The sequence below is a fragment of the Helobdella robusta genome, assembly GCF_000326865.2.
Source record: "Helobdella robusta unplaced genomic scaffold HELROscaffold_6, whole genome shotgun sequence".
NCBI classification, from domain to species: Eukaryota; Metazoa; Annelida; class Clitellata; order Rhynchobdellida; family Glossiphoniidae; genus Helobdella; species Helobdella robusta.
In genome coordinates this window covers 595,162-608,183 of record NW_008705330.1, presented here as the reverse complement: position 1 = coordinate 608,183, position 13,022 = coordinate 595,162, and the positions used below count along the sequence as shown (strand labels likewise).

Below are 13,022 nucleotides of genomic sequence, written 5' to 3'. Positions count from 1 at the left end.
TTATTTGCTGGCTGTCGTGGCTTTTGTTAATTGTCTCGCTGAGCAAACAATGTTTTGGAGAAAATAGTTTTCAAAAGGTAGAGAAATTAAAAGTCTTAGTTTAATCTAATTGGTTTGTGAAATCATTCGTAAATTTTTTGTTAAAATATTTTTTAAAACTTTGAAACAGTAACAGATTAACTGAAAACATTCGCTCGTTCGGCTTACAGAGACGCACAGCGATGTTTCACATCCACACGCACGAATGAATATCGCGTCTTCTTACGCGCATGTACTTATACATTTTGGAATCATGCCACGTCTATAAATTGACGATGAAGAAAAAAAAAGAAGAAGATGAGGATGTTGATAATGATGAGAAAAATAATATGATAGACACGATCGTGATTAAGTAATACAAAAAATGATAATGTTGTTGTTGGTAGTGATGGCTGGGATGAAACTTAACGAGATGTACATGTACATGAAAAGAATAATAATTGTGATCACTAACATCACTAAAAATGATAATGAGATGATGATGATGACGACGATGAAGAGGATGACGAGGAACATGATAGAAAATCAGATGTTTACAATTTGCAGGAGAATGATAATTTGATGTTGACCAGAGGAGAGAGGCGATTTATTGGGTCACACGTACTGGCCATCGTGATAATGATGATGAAGATGATGACGATGGGGATGATGACGATGACGATGAAGGCGCTGATAATGATAACGATGGCGATAATGATGACGAAGATGATGATGATGATGTTGGCGATGAGGAAGATGATGATGAGAACATAATAAATTGGGTACAGTACAGAGTTGGCATCAATATTGTGAGAATGATTTTAACAAAAATGAGGTTTTTGTGGGATTAACTGAGATGATCGTGACATTAACAAGATGATGACATTAACAAGATGATGATGATAACTAAGTCGGTGACATTAATAAGACGACAACATTAATGAGTTGATGACATCTGTTGGAAGATGTGATGAAATAAATAGAAATATTGAAATATTTGCAATAATAAAAATCAAACGCGTTCGGAATGATCATTATCAATATGACGGCCACTAAAATCTTACATTAGCAGAGCATTAATGACAGATAGTAAAAAATAAATAAAGGCATCTGGCCTGTGAATGATACCATTTAACTTGAAAATAAATGTTGATACAAAGGAATATGTTACATACAGCGGGGAATTTTAAATGAACCACAAATACACAACTGGTCTTATTTCTTGTAGGGCCTGGTTGAACATTCTCTTCGCATGTCTAACCTTTTTAAACTCCAACATACCTTCAACATTACTTTAAATAACATTCCATTCAATTGCAATCGTTGTATTTATAAAGGGAGTTTTAAAGTTAGTAAAATGTCTTTAAATCTTAGTAACAACATCAACTAAATAGTTTAGCATGGAGCTTATGAACGAAGGGGATGATGATAATGATGAGGGGGACCGAGGGAGGGAGACATGAGGAAGGTGGGAAGGGAGGTGCAAGATATTCCACTCATTAATCATCATGTGTTCCATTCCAATGCATGCATGCATTTGTGCATGACTGATCAATTATTGAGCGATAATATATGAAGTTCACTTGAAGCACCAACACATGTTGTTATTTTATGTTTTCATGTGGCTGTTGTTGTTGTTGTTGCTGCTGTTGTTGTTGTTGTTGTTGCTGTTGTTGTTGTGTTGTTGTTGTTGTTGTTGTGTTAAATGTTGTCAACGTATTTGATTAAAACAGATTTTAAATTATATTTCTCCTAACACCATTGTTTGGTTTTTAAATAAATAAATATGTGATTAAATAAATAATAATAAGCCTAGTTTGAGTTGGTTTGTTTGGTGTAGAGTTGTGGGGACGTCTGTATGGTGGTGTGGTGGTTGGTGGTTGTCTTTGTACTTGCTGCTGTGGTAGACCGCTGAGGAAATTGTTTAATGATGAGTAACAATAATTTGAATGTCGCCATCTTCCTACCATCATCGTCATCGTCATCATCATTATTAGTACCATCATCGTCTAGAAGGTGTCTTCCTTGAACTATCTGTTGCATCATACGTGAAATGACGTCACGGCGCGAGGAGAGTAATTTGATTACCATCTCTCATTGATCGCAAATTCATCCTACTCATTTTTTTTCATTCTCACATTATGGTGTTATTATCTTCATCGTCCTCCCCATCATCATCAACATCGTCGTCATCATTATCAACAACATCATCATCGTCATCCACACCATTATAAACCCCGTCATCATCATCAACATCTTCATCATCATCATTATCAATACCCTCTTCCTAATCGTTCACTTATTATTATGATGATGGTGTAGCTGTTGTTGTTGATGATGACGACAATGATGATGTTGTTGTTGTTGATGATGCTGCTGTTGTTGTTATTATCAATTATTATCATTTGCTGTTTATTCGTTTCAGGAACAACACTACCAAAAACAACTACCACAACAATAACAACAACAACAGCAACAACAACAACAACAATAACAACAACAACAGCAGCAGCAACAACAACCTCTGCAACTACAAAAAAATTAAAAGCGTCAACATGACACACATCAGCTGCTCAATTATTCAATGTTGTTGCGTAATAAGATATTAATGTACTTCATAAACCTGACATCATCAGTCATGGCAACAACATCAAAACGCGTCGCCATTGTAAAAATTGAAACATTTTTATTTATTTATTGATATTATCATTTTTAAATTTTCAAGTTGAGATGCATCTTCATCATCAACAACAACAGCAACAAAAACAACATCGTCATCAACAACAACAACATCATCATCAACAACAACAACATCCTCATCAACAACAACATCAGCAACATCATCGACAACAACAGCAACATCAGCAACATCATCAACAACAACAGCAACATCATCGTCGTCATCATCAACAGCAGCAACAACATCATCAACAACAGAAACAACAACATCATCATCAACAACAACATCATCATCATCACCACCATCAACATCAAATGTTGATTCAAAATAAGGATAAATTTATAATTCCCAAATAGTCTACAAAATGCGCCATCCTCTCAAAACTGGTAGAAAGCTAAGAAAGAAAGAAATTTGCCCATGTTAACAATTCTGCTCTATCGTCCATCGTCCCTTCGATAATAATCAACACACAACCACACACACACACACAGATATATATATAAATATATAAAACCGATGTTTACAAAGACACTTAACTAGAAAGTAGTGAAAGCGACACATCATTTGCATGTAAATAGTGAGGAATGGTACGCAATAACAAAGTAATAATTCGCGCATTTCTACCCGGATATATCGAAGTTGGATTATTGAGTTCTGACCACTTTCATCAACTTTGATACTTTTTGTTTCTAACCTTTCAAATCCGTATTCTTTGTTTATCGTTCAATACATTAACATTGTGGACATTTTTATTCATAAGCTTCATATAAACGATTTTGCTTTAGTAAGTTATCTGGTAATTATTTAATTTTTCGAATAAATGAATAGATTAATGAATAACTTAATGAATGAATAAACAAGAAAAAATAAATGAAATAAACAATGAATAATTAAAAAACACACGTGTGTTTTTTCATATATAATTATTATGTTTTCAGATAGTAATATTTCTTCAAAGAAAGGTTCAATGCGATTGAAACACTTCCATCTGCCGCTCCATCAAATGGAAAGAAATCCATTGTGAGTTTTTAATGACCTTAATTTTATTTTTATATGAAACAACCTTAATAATTCATTTATTTATTTATTTACCTATTCATTTATTTATCCATCTATTAATGAATTAATGAATTAATGAATTAATGAATTAACGAATTAATGAATTAATGAATTAATGAATTAATGAATTAATGAATTAATGAATTATTCATTCATTCATTCATTCATTCATTCATTCATTCATCCATCCATCCATCCATTCATTCATTCATTCATTGTATATGTTTTTCGTTATTTTGTTACCTTTTAGTTATATTGGATCTTCCATCAACTTTGATGTGATTTAAATTTTTTTTATGACATTGACAATTGAAACGAAGACAAACAATATCGTCAAGTGAATAAAATTTTTATTTTTATATAGAAACACTCAACATGTGAACCATTAGCAGGTTGACAGAAGTTTAATAAATTAGTCAACTAATTTACTGAATTAATTAAATAAGTTTCACAGGATTCACTACTAAATAACTTAAATACTCTGATTAAAATATAGAGATGAAAATTTAACAACATGTTCGTTCATTCGCACAACATGTTCACTCGCACAACAGGTTCTCTAACACATGTTCGTTCACTCACACAACATGTTCACTCACACATGTTCACTTGCACAACATGTTCACCCACACATGTTCACTCGCACAACGTGTTCACTCACACATGTTCACTCGCACAACGTGTTCACTCACACATGTTCACTCGTACAACGTGTTCAGCACTCCCACGCCAGCCATCAACAGTTGATCGTGTTGTTTTGCTGGGCGTTTGTGCGGTTTCCACAGGGATGGCTCGTGGAATGTTGGCTGACTCAGCTCGGTTCGTTCATTCAGATTTTAATTCAGTTGAAGTACTTCAATTATGTACATTCGCTGTAACAGTTGTTCCTTAGTTTTTTTTAACTTAGCAGACATATCTTTCAGTGGGTGTATGTTGCATGCAGTACAGTGCATTGCATAAATATGATACATTATTTATACGCTTTCTCAAATACATTCAGTTGCACGCTGCATCATGGATCTGTGTATATTTTTTGAGACATAAAAACTAACATTCGCATGACAATTAACAAAAACAAAATAAGAGTACAGCAGGCATTTACAGCAACAACAACAACAACAACAATAACAACAACAACAGTAACAGCAACAGCAACAACATCATCAACAACAACAACATAACAAAACCACAGCAACATAACACAGTTGCGCAAAATGCAACACAACAACAATAACATGAAAAAACTGGATGCATGCGTAGAATGTTTGAAATATGCGACACAAAGCTCCAATACATACATACACTGCTTGGAGGTGATTTCTTAAAACACTTTATAATATTAGTCAGAGAAGTTTTCCACTGAAAATGTTGATTGACTAAATGTGCAACGAAAAAATTTAAACCATGCTATAAGCTGAAAGCATAAATACAACAACTGAGAATCATGTTTCGTTAACTGACGAGCGATTCAAATGTTTAAATCATTACATTACTTATAAAGGAATGTGTTTGAGAGAACACTCATCGCTAATGGTAATTTCAAGTTTGAAGCTAATACGAATTACTCGAATTGAATTGAAAGCGAGAACAACAAAATAGGCGATACGTGGTGGTCCCGTGCTGGACATAAAAGCACAAAATCAGCTTTCCGTGCTAACAAGTGAAGCCCCCCACCTTTCCAACGTGCACAAATGAATGACAAGCCAGTCCAAAATTTTTCAATAATAATCTCCTCAACGTCACTCTTCGGTGAGATGCAGAATGGAGGTCCGTGAGCCAAACTGATGAGCACACCACACGTACAACAGTAAACACGCATCCATTTAAGCTTGTCCATCTTTAGTTGAACAGCTTTACATTAATCTTTCAAAACAAATAAAATTTTATCCATTGCGTTTACGTTAATAAACACTGACGCAAATTTAAAATTAAACTATCGTTTCATTTTAAAAATAAAACTAGTTGTTAAAAATATTGTTTAATCTACTGCCAAAATAAGTTTTATTTGAAGAATTAAAGTGATAATCAGCAGGTAATAGAGACCTCGATGAACGAGACTATCACATAAAAAATAAAAGTGCTTGGAAAATTAAAGATCGATTTTACTGATCTCTAACTTCTGAAAAGTATTTCAAGATTTCAAGCCACGAAGAACCAGGCCAAGCCGGGCAGTGGCAGCGAGGAACTTTAAATACAAAAACTGAACATGAATCTACAGAGGCAAGCAAATGAGCAAGAACGGAATCTGAGCTGAACCAGGTTAAAGTCACGTTAGAGTGACTTTCGACTAATATTATTGTACATTAATATAACTTTACATCATCATTACAGTTTCTAAAGTAACTTTGTTTCAGTAATCATAGACGATCACATTAATCCTATTTCTGAATATCATTTGGGCCGCACATTTTTATCAAATAACAATTTCTTAGCATTGTGATGTGATATGATATCAATGTTACATTGTTTCACTGAACCCTTAATGATATCATTTCATTTAACGTATTTCATTGTGTAAGACGCACAAAATTATCAATTCATCATTCTCCAATTCTACCAAAGTACGCCACTGAAGCATTACCCACACATTAAGTTACATCATTATAACATTATTCTCACATCACATCGCCAGCATCACATCATGCTCACTCACATGACATAACTCTATTAACATCATTACATCACATTCAGACAGATCCCAATGCAACAACGTTATTGTTCTGAATCTTTCCCGGTCGCATGCAAAACTATCATGAAGTGATTGTATGCAGTAGATGGCCAATGCCCGCATATGCGCCGTGGTTACTCAGTGGTCAGCCGACGGTCATGCAAGCTTCACGCACCATGGATATGTGAATGTTTATGGTCGTGCACATGAAGATGGATGCATGCATGGGTGGATGCATGTATGCATGGATGGGTGAGTGAATGGAGGGATGGATGAATGGGTAAATGAATGGATGGATAAATGAGTGAATAGATTTCAGTATGGATGGATAGATGGATGATAAATCATTTGTTGCACGAATTGATATAAATTTATGGTTTTGTTGCTTTGTTCTTTGATGGTTTCACATCTATCTGTTTTTTGACAGAAAATGTTTTAATTTAAAAATGTAAAGGGATAAAATATTAAAAAAATTTTTAAACATTTCAAATTGAAATTCATCCATCAACAATGATGATCCATCAAATCAGGTTCACAGTCAGCTACATCTCAATGTAACTTTATTTGAAAGCATTTTATGTTTCAGTTTGAGGCCGTCAACTGTGGCAGTGTTAGGGACAGTTGAACGCCCACGTTTCCCTTGCAAGCGCTAAAAGTACCATGTTCAGTTCTCGCCACTAAATATTAAACTGTTGATAATATTTATTTGACTGCTACCAAAAGCTGATAATATTAAAATTAATATTTTTGAACGATGTAGAATTAAGTGTCCACGATTTTACAAATAACTTGCATGGCAACAAATGAAATGGGTCATTCAATATACTACATACACAACAAGATAAAATAAACTTTCATATCAACGTATTTGAACACTTTAAAATATTATTAAAACTGTTTGCAACCTTGCACCAGTCTTAGGGGTCCAGACACTTTTATGAAAATCAGACCAAACGATGAAACGCTCTGAAATGTGTCAACGTTCCGTCTGTCAGTCTCCTACACGGTCTCCTATACAGTCTCCTATACGGTCTCCTATACGGTCTCTTATACGGTCTCTTATACAGCCTCCTATACTTTATTGCTTCATAGAGGGCTGTTATTCAACTTCGCCATAATATGTGTCAGTGATATTCTATGCCGCATGTTCCTGCTGGACATTTCAAATAAAATACTTTATGCATCTACGGCTAACTACCATTACTACTGTGTGTGCTTCAAAGTTGCTTATGTGTGTTATGAACTGATATAAGAGCTTTTTTTATTTTTCTTTGTCTGTAGATTAGTGTATATACATCTAAAACTGTTGAACAATGTGAACAATGTCAGTCTTCGTTTCTGTTTCTAAACAAATACTCAACAAAATTGTTGTCTCAAAATGAGACAGTTCATATGACGTAAAAACATGGCGGCCATTTACAAATTGTTACGGTGCTGTACAACCACGATGTTTCAAAATGTATATACGGACTGCGAAATGTTGTATCGGGGAAGGCCACTGGTCTCCGAGTTCGAATGCAAACTGTCTCGGTCTGAGTGATGATTAAATGAACGCGTATTCAAAAGAAAGCAGGAGTAAGTTAATTGCACTGTTATAATGTTGTATGTTTCTGTATGCAACCTCTCGTACACATACTGCGTACATTCACTTCTATGTAACAATTTAAGATATTTGGCTGAAGGAAAACGAAATAAAATAATTGGATAGAATGATTCAAAAAGATTAAATGCTGCCGTCATATTTTAACATCGACGAGGCTAATCCTAACATATAATTGTTATATATCAAATTTTATTCCACTTTCCTTGCAAATAAATTAAATAAATATACTAATTAATTTTAAAAATTTATTTATGAATTGTTTTATTTTTATTCAAACAATAGTTATCATTTCATTGATTTATAATTAACTCACATCACTATTACGTCATTAGCCAGCCGGTTAATACAATTTTCTTAATTCCCTTGCATTAATGTCACTAAAGTGAAGCAATTATTTTGAAACGCTGTCTTATTTTTAAGCAAAACGAATGTTGGAAAATCTATCTTTTTGAATTTTAATAAAAAAAAATTAACGAAAAAATTAATCGAAAAAATTGAGAATGAAAAACTAATTATGAAAATAATGGATCGCTTTTGAGAAGTTAAAAATTAAAAATTTAATTAAAGTTGCAGTGAATCACATACGTCATCGCTTGGGTTCGTTGCAGCGATGTGCGTGGGCTTGGGTATCTTTTACAGTTTTACTTTTAATTTTTAAACATTTATTTATATATTTTTAAAAACCGAATTAATATTTTTAAGTTAATAATTAATTTTAATTTTCACTGTTAAAATATTATCTATGATATCAATAAAGAGTCACATTGTTATGGCTAATAAAAAAGCTTGAGTAGCAACAAAACAATCAAATTAATAAATTTACAATACATTAATGCATGTCTAATTATATTTTCAATCAATATTTCTCTCCTGATGGGCGTTGAACCTACCTTCCAAAGAATGCAGCCGTACCAAAATCACACACACACACACGAACACCAACACACACACCATCACACACAATACACACACACACGACACACGCACACACACTGTTTTAACTGTTTGTTTTTCCAATTATAATGATTATTAAGAGAGCTTTAATTTTGATTTTAGCATCAACTACACACACCCAATCAATTCATTTTATTGACAATTTTTTATTCTTTGAAGCATAAAAAAGTCGAACGACCAATTATCACGCAAATATTTAGAGAAAGAGAGAAAGAAAAATAAAGAGAGAAAAAGAAGATTAAAGAGAGAGAAAGAGAGAGATGGAGAGAGGGAGCACATAATAACACACAACAACAATAACTTACGTCCAATTCAGAACGATTGATGGTTTGAGTTTGTGATCCTCAATTTTTTCAAAATTATTCTTTATTATTATCATGGGTGGAGTTGTTGAATGCCAGAGCATCACAGCAGTCGATCGTCAGATCACACGGTATCTCCACGTACGACTTGAAACAAAAATCTGAATGCAACAACGTTGTTGAGTTCTTGTTGTTTGTTGTTGACGATGTTGTGACAGTGTCGGCTGAAATAATTTCATTAGTTAATTGGCTGTTGGGGCTTTTGTTGGTTTCTTTGCTGGCTGAGTGGCAACACGAGGGTGTGTTGTTTGGCAGACTGCTGACAAGTCTCAGTGCTGACGTCTTCAGATAGGCTGCCGATGTTGACGCGTCGCAGTTTGTCATTAGGTTGTTCTTTTCGTTGTATATGTTGTTGTTGTTGTTAATGTTGTTGTTGTTGTTGATGTTGTTTTTGAATTCGTTGTTGTAAAAATATGAGTTGCAATCCGATGAGTATTGAAAGTTTGTGAAATTGTTACTTCTGTGGGAGCAGGACCACGCGAGGTTGTCATCATGGAGGTCGGGCGTTCCCGTTCTGTTGAAACCAACTTCAACAACTTCCCGACTGTTTAACTTATTTTCATTGCGGGCAGCAACATTTAAACTGCCGTACAACGAACCAGTTAAATTTGAACTCGTCTTGGCGTGGAATATTTGAGTCGTGACGTCATTAGCTGGTGTGAGCTGGCAGAGGAGGGCGTGTTTCGGGCAATAAGAAACTGCAGATTGAATTGGCTGGCGGTAGTGCGCGTGCACGAGCTGCTTGTTGACGCTCTTGTGGTGGTTGTGGTTCGGTGTGGCTGCATGGTTGTCCAGTGATGTGAGAGATGTTGAGAGAGTTTGTTGTTGAAGAAAGATGTCGTTTTGTGTTTTCGTTGCGTTCGAAACGATGGTTACTGGTGAACTTTGGCTGAAATACCTCTGTCTACGACTTTAAAACGATTTTCATAGCTCCATCAGTTAAAATATAATAAAATAATATAATAATATTATATTATAATAATTTTAGCTATTTTAATAAATTTATTCTCCCTTTATTTCAAGATCTGCTTATTGAAGCATCAGTTGAACTAACTGGTGCAGACAGGCGTACCCGACGCTGATGATGATGAACCAGATGGTGAGGGAGAGCAGAAGGACGATGACCACCGACGCACCTGCCAGGTGACCAACAGTCACGTGGGGACAATTGTGATGATCAAAATAATTGCTAAAGTAAATAAATGTGTGGTGAACAAATTTTATTTTACATAACTATATTCGGTGTCAGAATTAATGAGGATGACGACGATGATGATAATGATGGTGGTGGAGGAATTGATGGTGGTGGTGGTGGTGGAGGAGGAGATGATGACGGGGGAGACAATGGGAAAGACACCACCAACAAGGCACCAAGCCACCATATTTTATCAAGATAAAATAATAATAATAAAGCAATAATATTATTAACGACAATGACGGCAATGAACATTAAAGTGACTATGAAAAGGGTGGTGAGTGCGGTGGCGATGGAGAATTGCTTCATCATCATCATCATCCTCATCACCATCATCATCATCATCCTCATCACCATCATCATCATCATCCTCATCACCATCATCATCATCATCCTCATCACCATCATCATCATCATCCTCATCACCATCATCATCATCATCCTCATCATCGTCATCATCATCATCCTCATCATCGTCATCTTATTCACGCTGATGATGATAATGATGATTACAAATTTGAAGAAAACTTGCAAATGGCAGCAGACATTGTACTCACCCCAGGATATGTTCCTAAATGAAGACTTCTTATTCGTCGGCAGGTGGTGCTCGTTGTTCGTCAGGAGTGCTGAAAAATGTTTGGAGCGTTACTTGATGCGAATTAAAATCGCTTGGTCCAATTTGAGAATATTTTTATTTCTATTCATTTGAAATCTCGTTAAGGAATTAAAAAATGATTTCAATTAAAAAATAAGACAAAAATCATTTTTGCCAATTTTCAACAAAAAAACAGGTTGGTGTAGATTTGTGATTTAGAAATCGTTAACAATTCACTTGGATTTAATTTTATTTACGGGTTTCAAATCCATGTTTCAAAGAGTTAAACAACGCGTTCAAAATGAAAGAGGACGTAAAATAATGAATGTTTTGTCGATACGAACAACAAAAGAACGAAGAAAATTATTGCAAACAAACAAACAAACATCACAGTCAATTAACACAGTCGATTTCAATTTTATTTGCTGGTTTTAATCTTCATAATCTCATTTGGTCACCAGATTTATTAACATTTATTTTGTCACTCAGTTTCTAATGAGATTTAAATTTTAAAAAATTTGGTGATTTGTTAAATTGGATCAAACGAATATAAATCAGGTCAGCTGAGCCTGCTTTGCAAGGAATGAAAGGAAAATGTTCTTTAAGAAATGATGTCTATTCGCTAATTCAAAGTCACATTCAGACAAAATTGAAACAACGAAACAACTGTGCCCGCTTAATGAACAAAGTTTTTACACAAATTTTTGACTCGTGGATAAAAATTTCTTCAATTAAACGCACCGTCAACACATCAAAAATGAAAACACATACGAACTCCATCAGGACTCTATCAATCAAACGAAAGAACAAACATAAGCAAGAAACACATGAAAACAAAACAGCATGAACAACACGTGAACACATGAACAACACGTGAACACGTAAACAACACGTGAACATATGAACTAACGAGTGAGTGAACAGTTCCTCTCTTCACCAACCCACACCCGATTGCTGCAGACCATGCGCCATCTATCCCCCTGCCACTCACCACCCTCACCCCCACCACCACCTCCACCACCACCACCACCGCCGCCACCATTATCAACATCAACGTCATAATCTAATGAATGATAATCATCATCATCAACGTTGTTCTCATCATCGTCATTGTCGTCTCTCCTGATAACAGTATTAAAACCGGTTGCGTCGTGTCTGACGCTCTGCCTGATGAGATTATCGGCATCAATTTTGTCATTTGATGGGATTCTATTAACTTGCTTCAGTTTTCTCGACAGGCTGCTCGTTCTGTTAGTTTTCCTCCTTTTATTGATCACGTCTTCAGGAGGAACATCATCGTTCTTGCCACTTGTTCGACTGACGGGGTTGTAGGACGTGTGGTAGCTTTCGTAGCAGCCGAAATATATGGCGTCACCACTTCTCTTCATCCAGCCATTCGTGGGGGGAGGGGGGTTGATGCAGCCGACAACTGGGGGATGATGAAGGAGAAGAAGGAGATAGTGGTGAGGAAGTTGTTGTTGATGAGGATGATGATGTTGATGTTGGTGAAGAAGGAGATAATGATAATGACAATGCGGATGATGGCGATAGAGGTGATGACGGAAAAGTTGCAGATGTTCAGACGTCTCATTGTTCAGATTGAAATTGAAATAAATAAATTTCAAATTAAATCAACGATCATTAAATAAATTATTAGATGAAAATTTATTATACAACTATTTTTATAAAAACGGCATCGTGCAATAACATTAATCATTATCATCATCAACAAAACCGTAATCATCATCATCATTATCAACAACAACAACATCATCATCAGCATCATCATCATCATCATCCTAAACATCATCATCATCATCATCATCACCACGCGCATAATGACCACCTACTTGAAAATGCAGCAGGAAGTTATGCGGAGTCACGTGAG

General features: G+C 35.1%; 1 protein-coding gene across 1 annotated transcript in view; it reads right to left on the bottom strand.

The window, feature by feature from the left end:
- Nucleotides 1-9,341: 9,341 nt before the first annotated feature.
- The window catches only part of HELRODRAFT_164000 (hypothetical protein), a gene marked incomplete at both ends in the record, with an annotated part of 4,107 nt that continues 426 nt past the window's right edge, over nucleotides 9,342-13,022 (bottom strand). Inside the window, 4 exons of the mRNA XM_009029065.1 lie at nucleotides 9,342-10,254; nucleotides 10,399-10,480; nucleotides 11,097-11,165; nucleotides 12,045-12,563. Coding sequence (XP_009027313.1) covers nucleotides 9,342-10,254; nucleotides 10,399-10,480; nucleotides 11,097-11,165; nucleotides 12,045-12,563 — 1,583 coding nt within the window. The remainder of the gene's footprint in view (nucleotides 10,255-10,398; nucleotides 10,481-11,096; nucleotides 11,166-12,044; nucleotides 12,564-13,022) is intronic.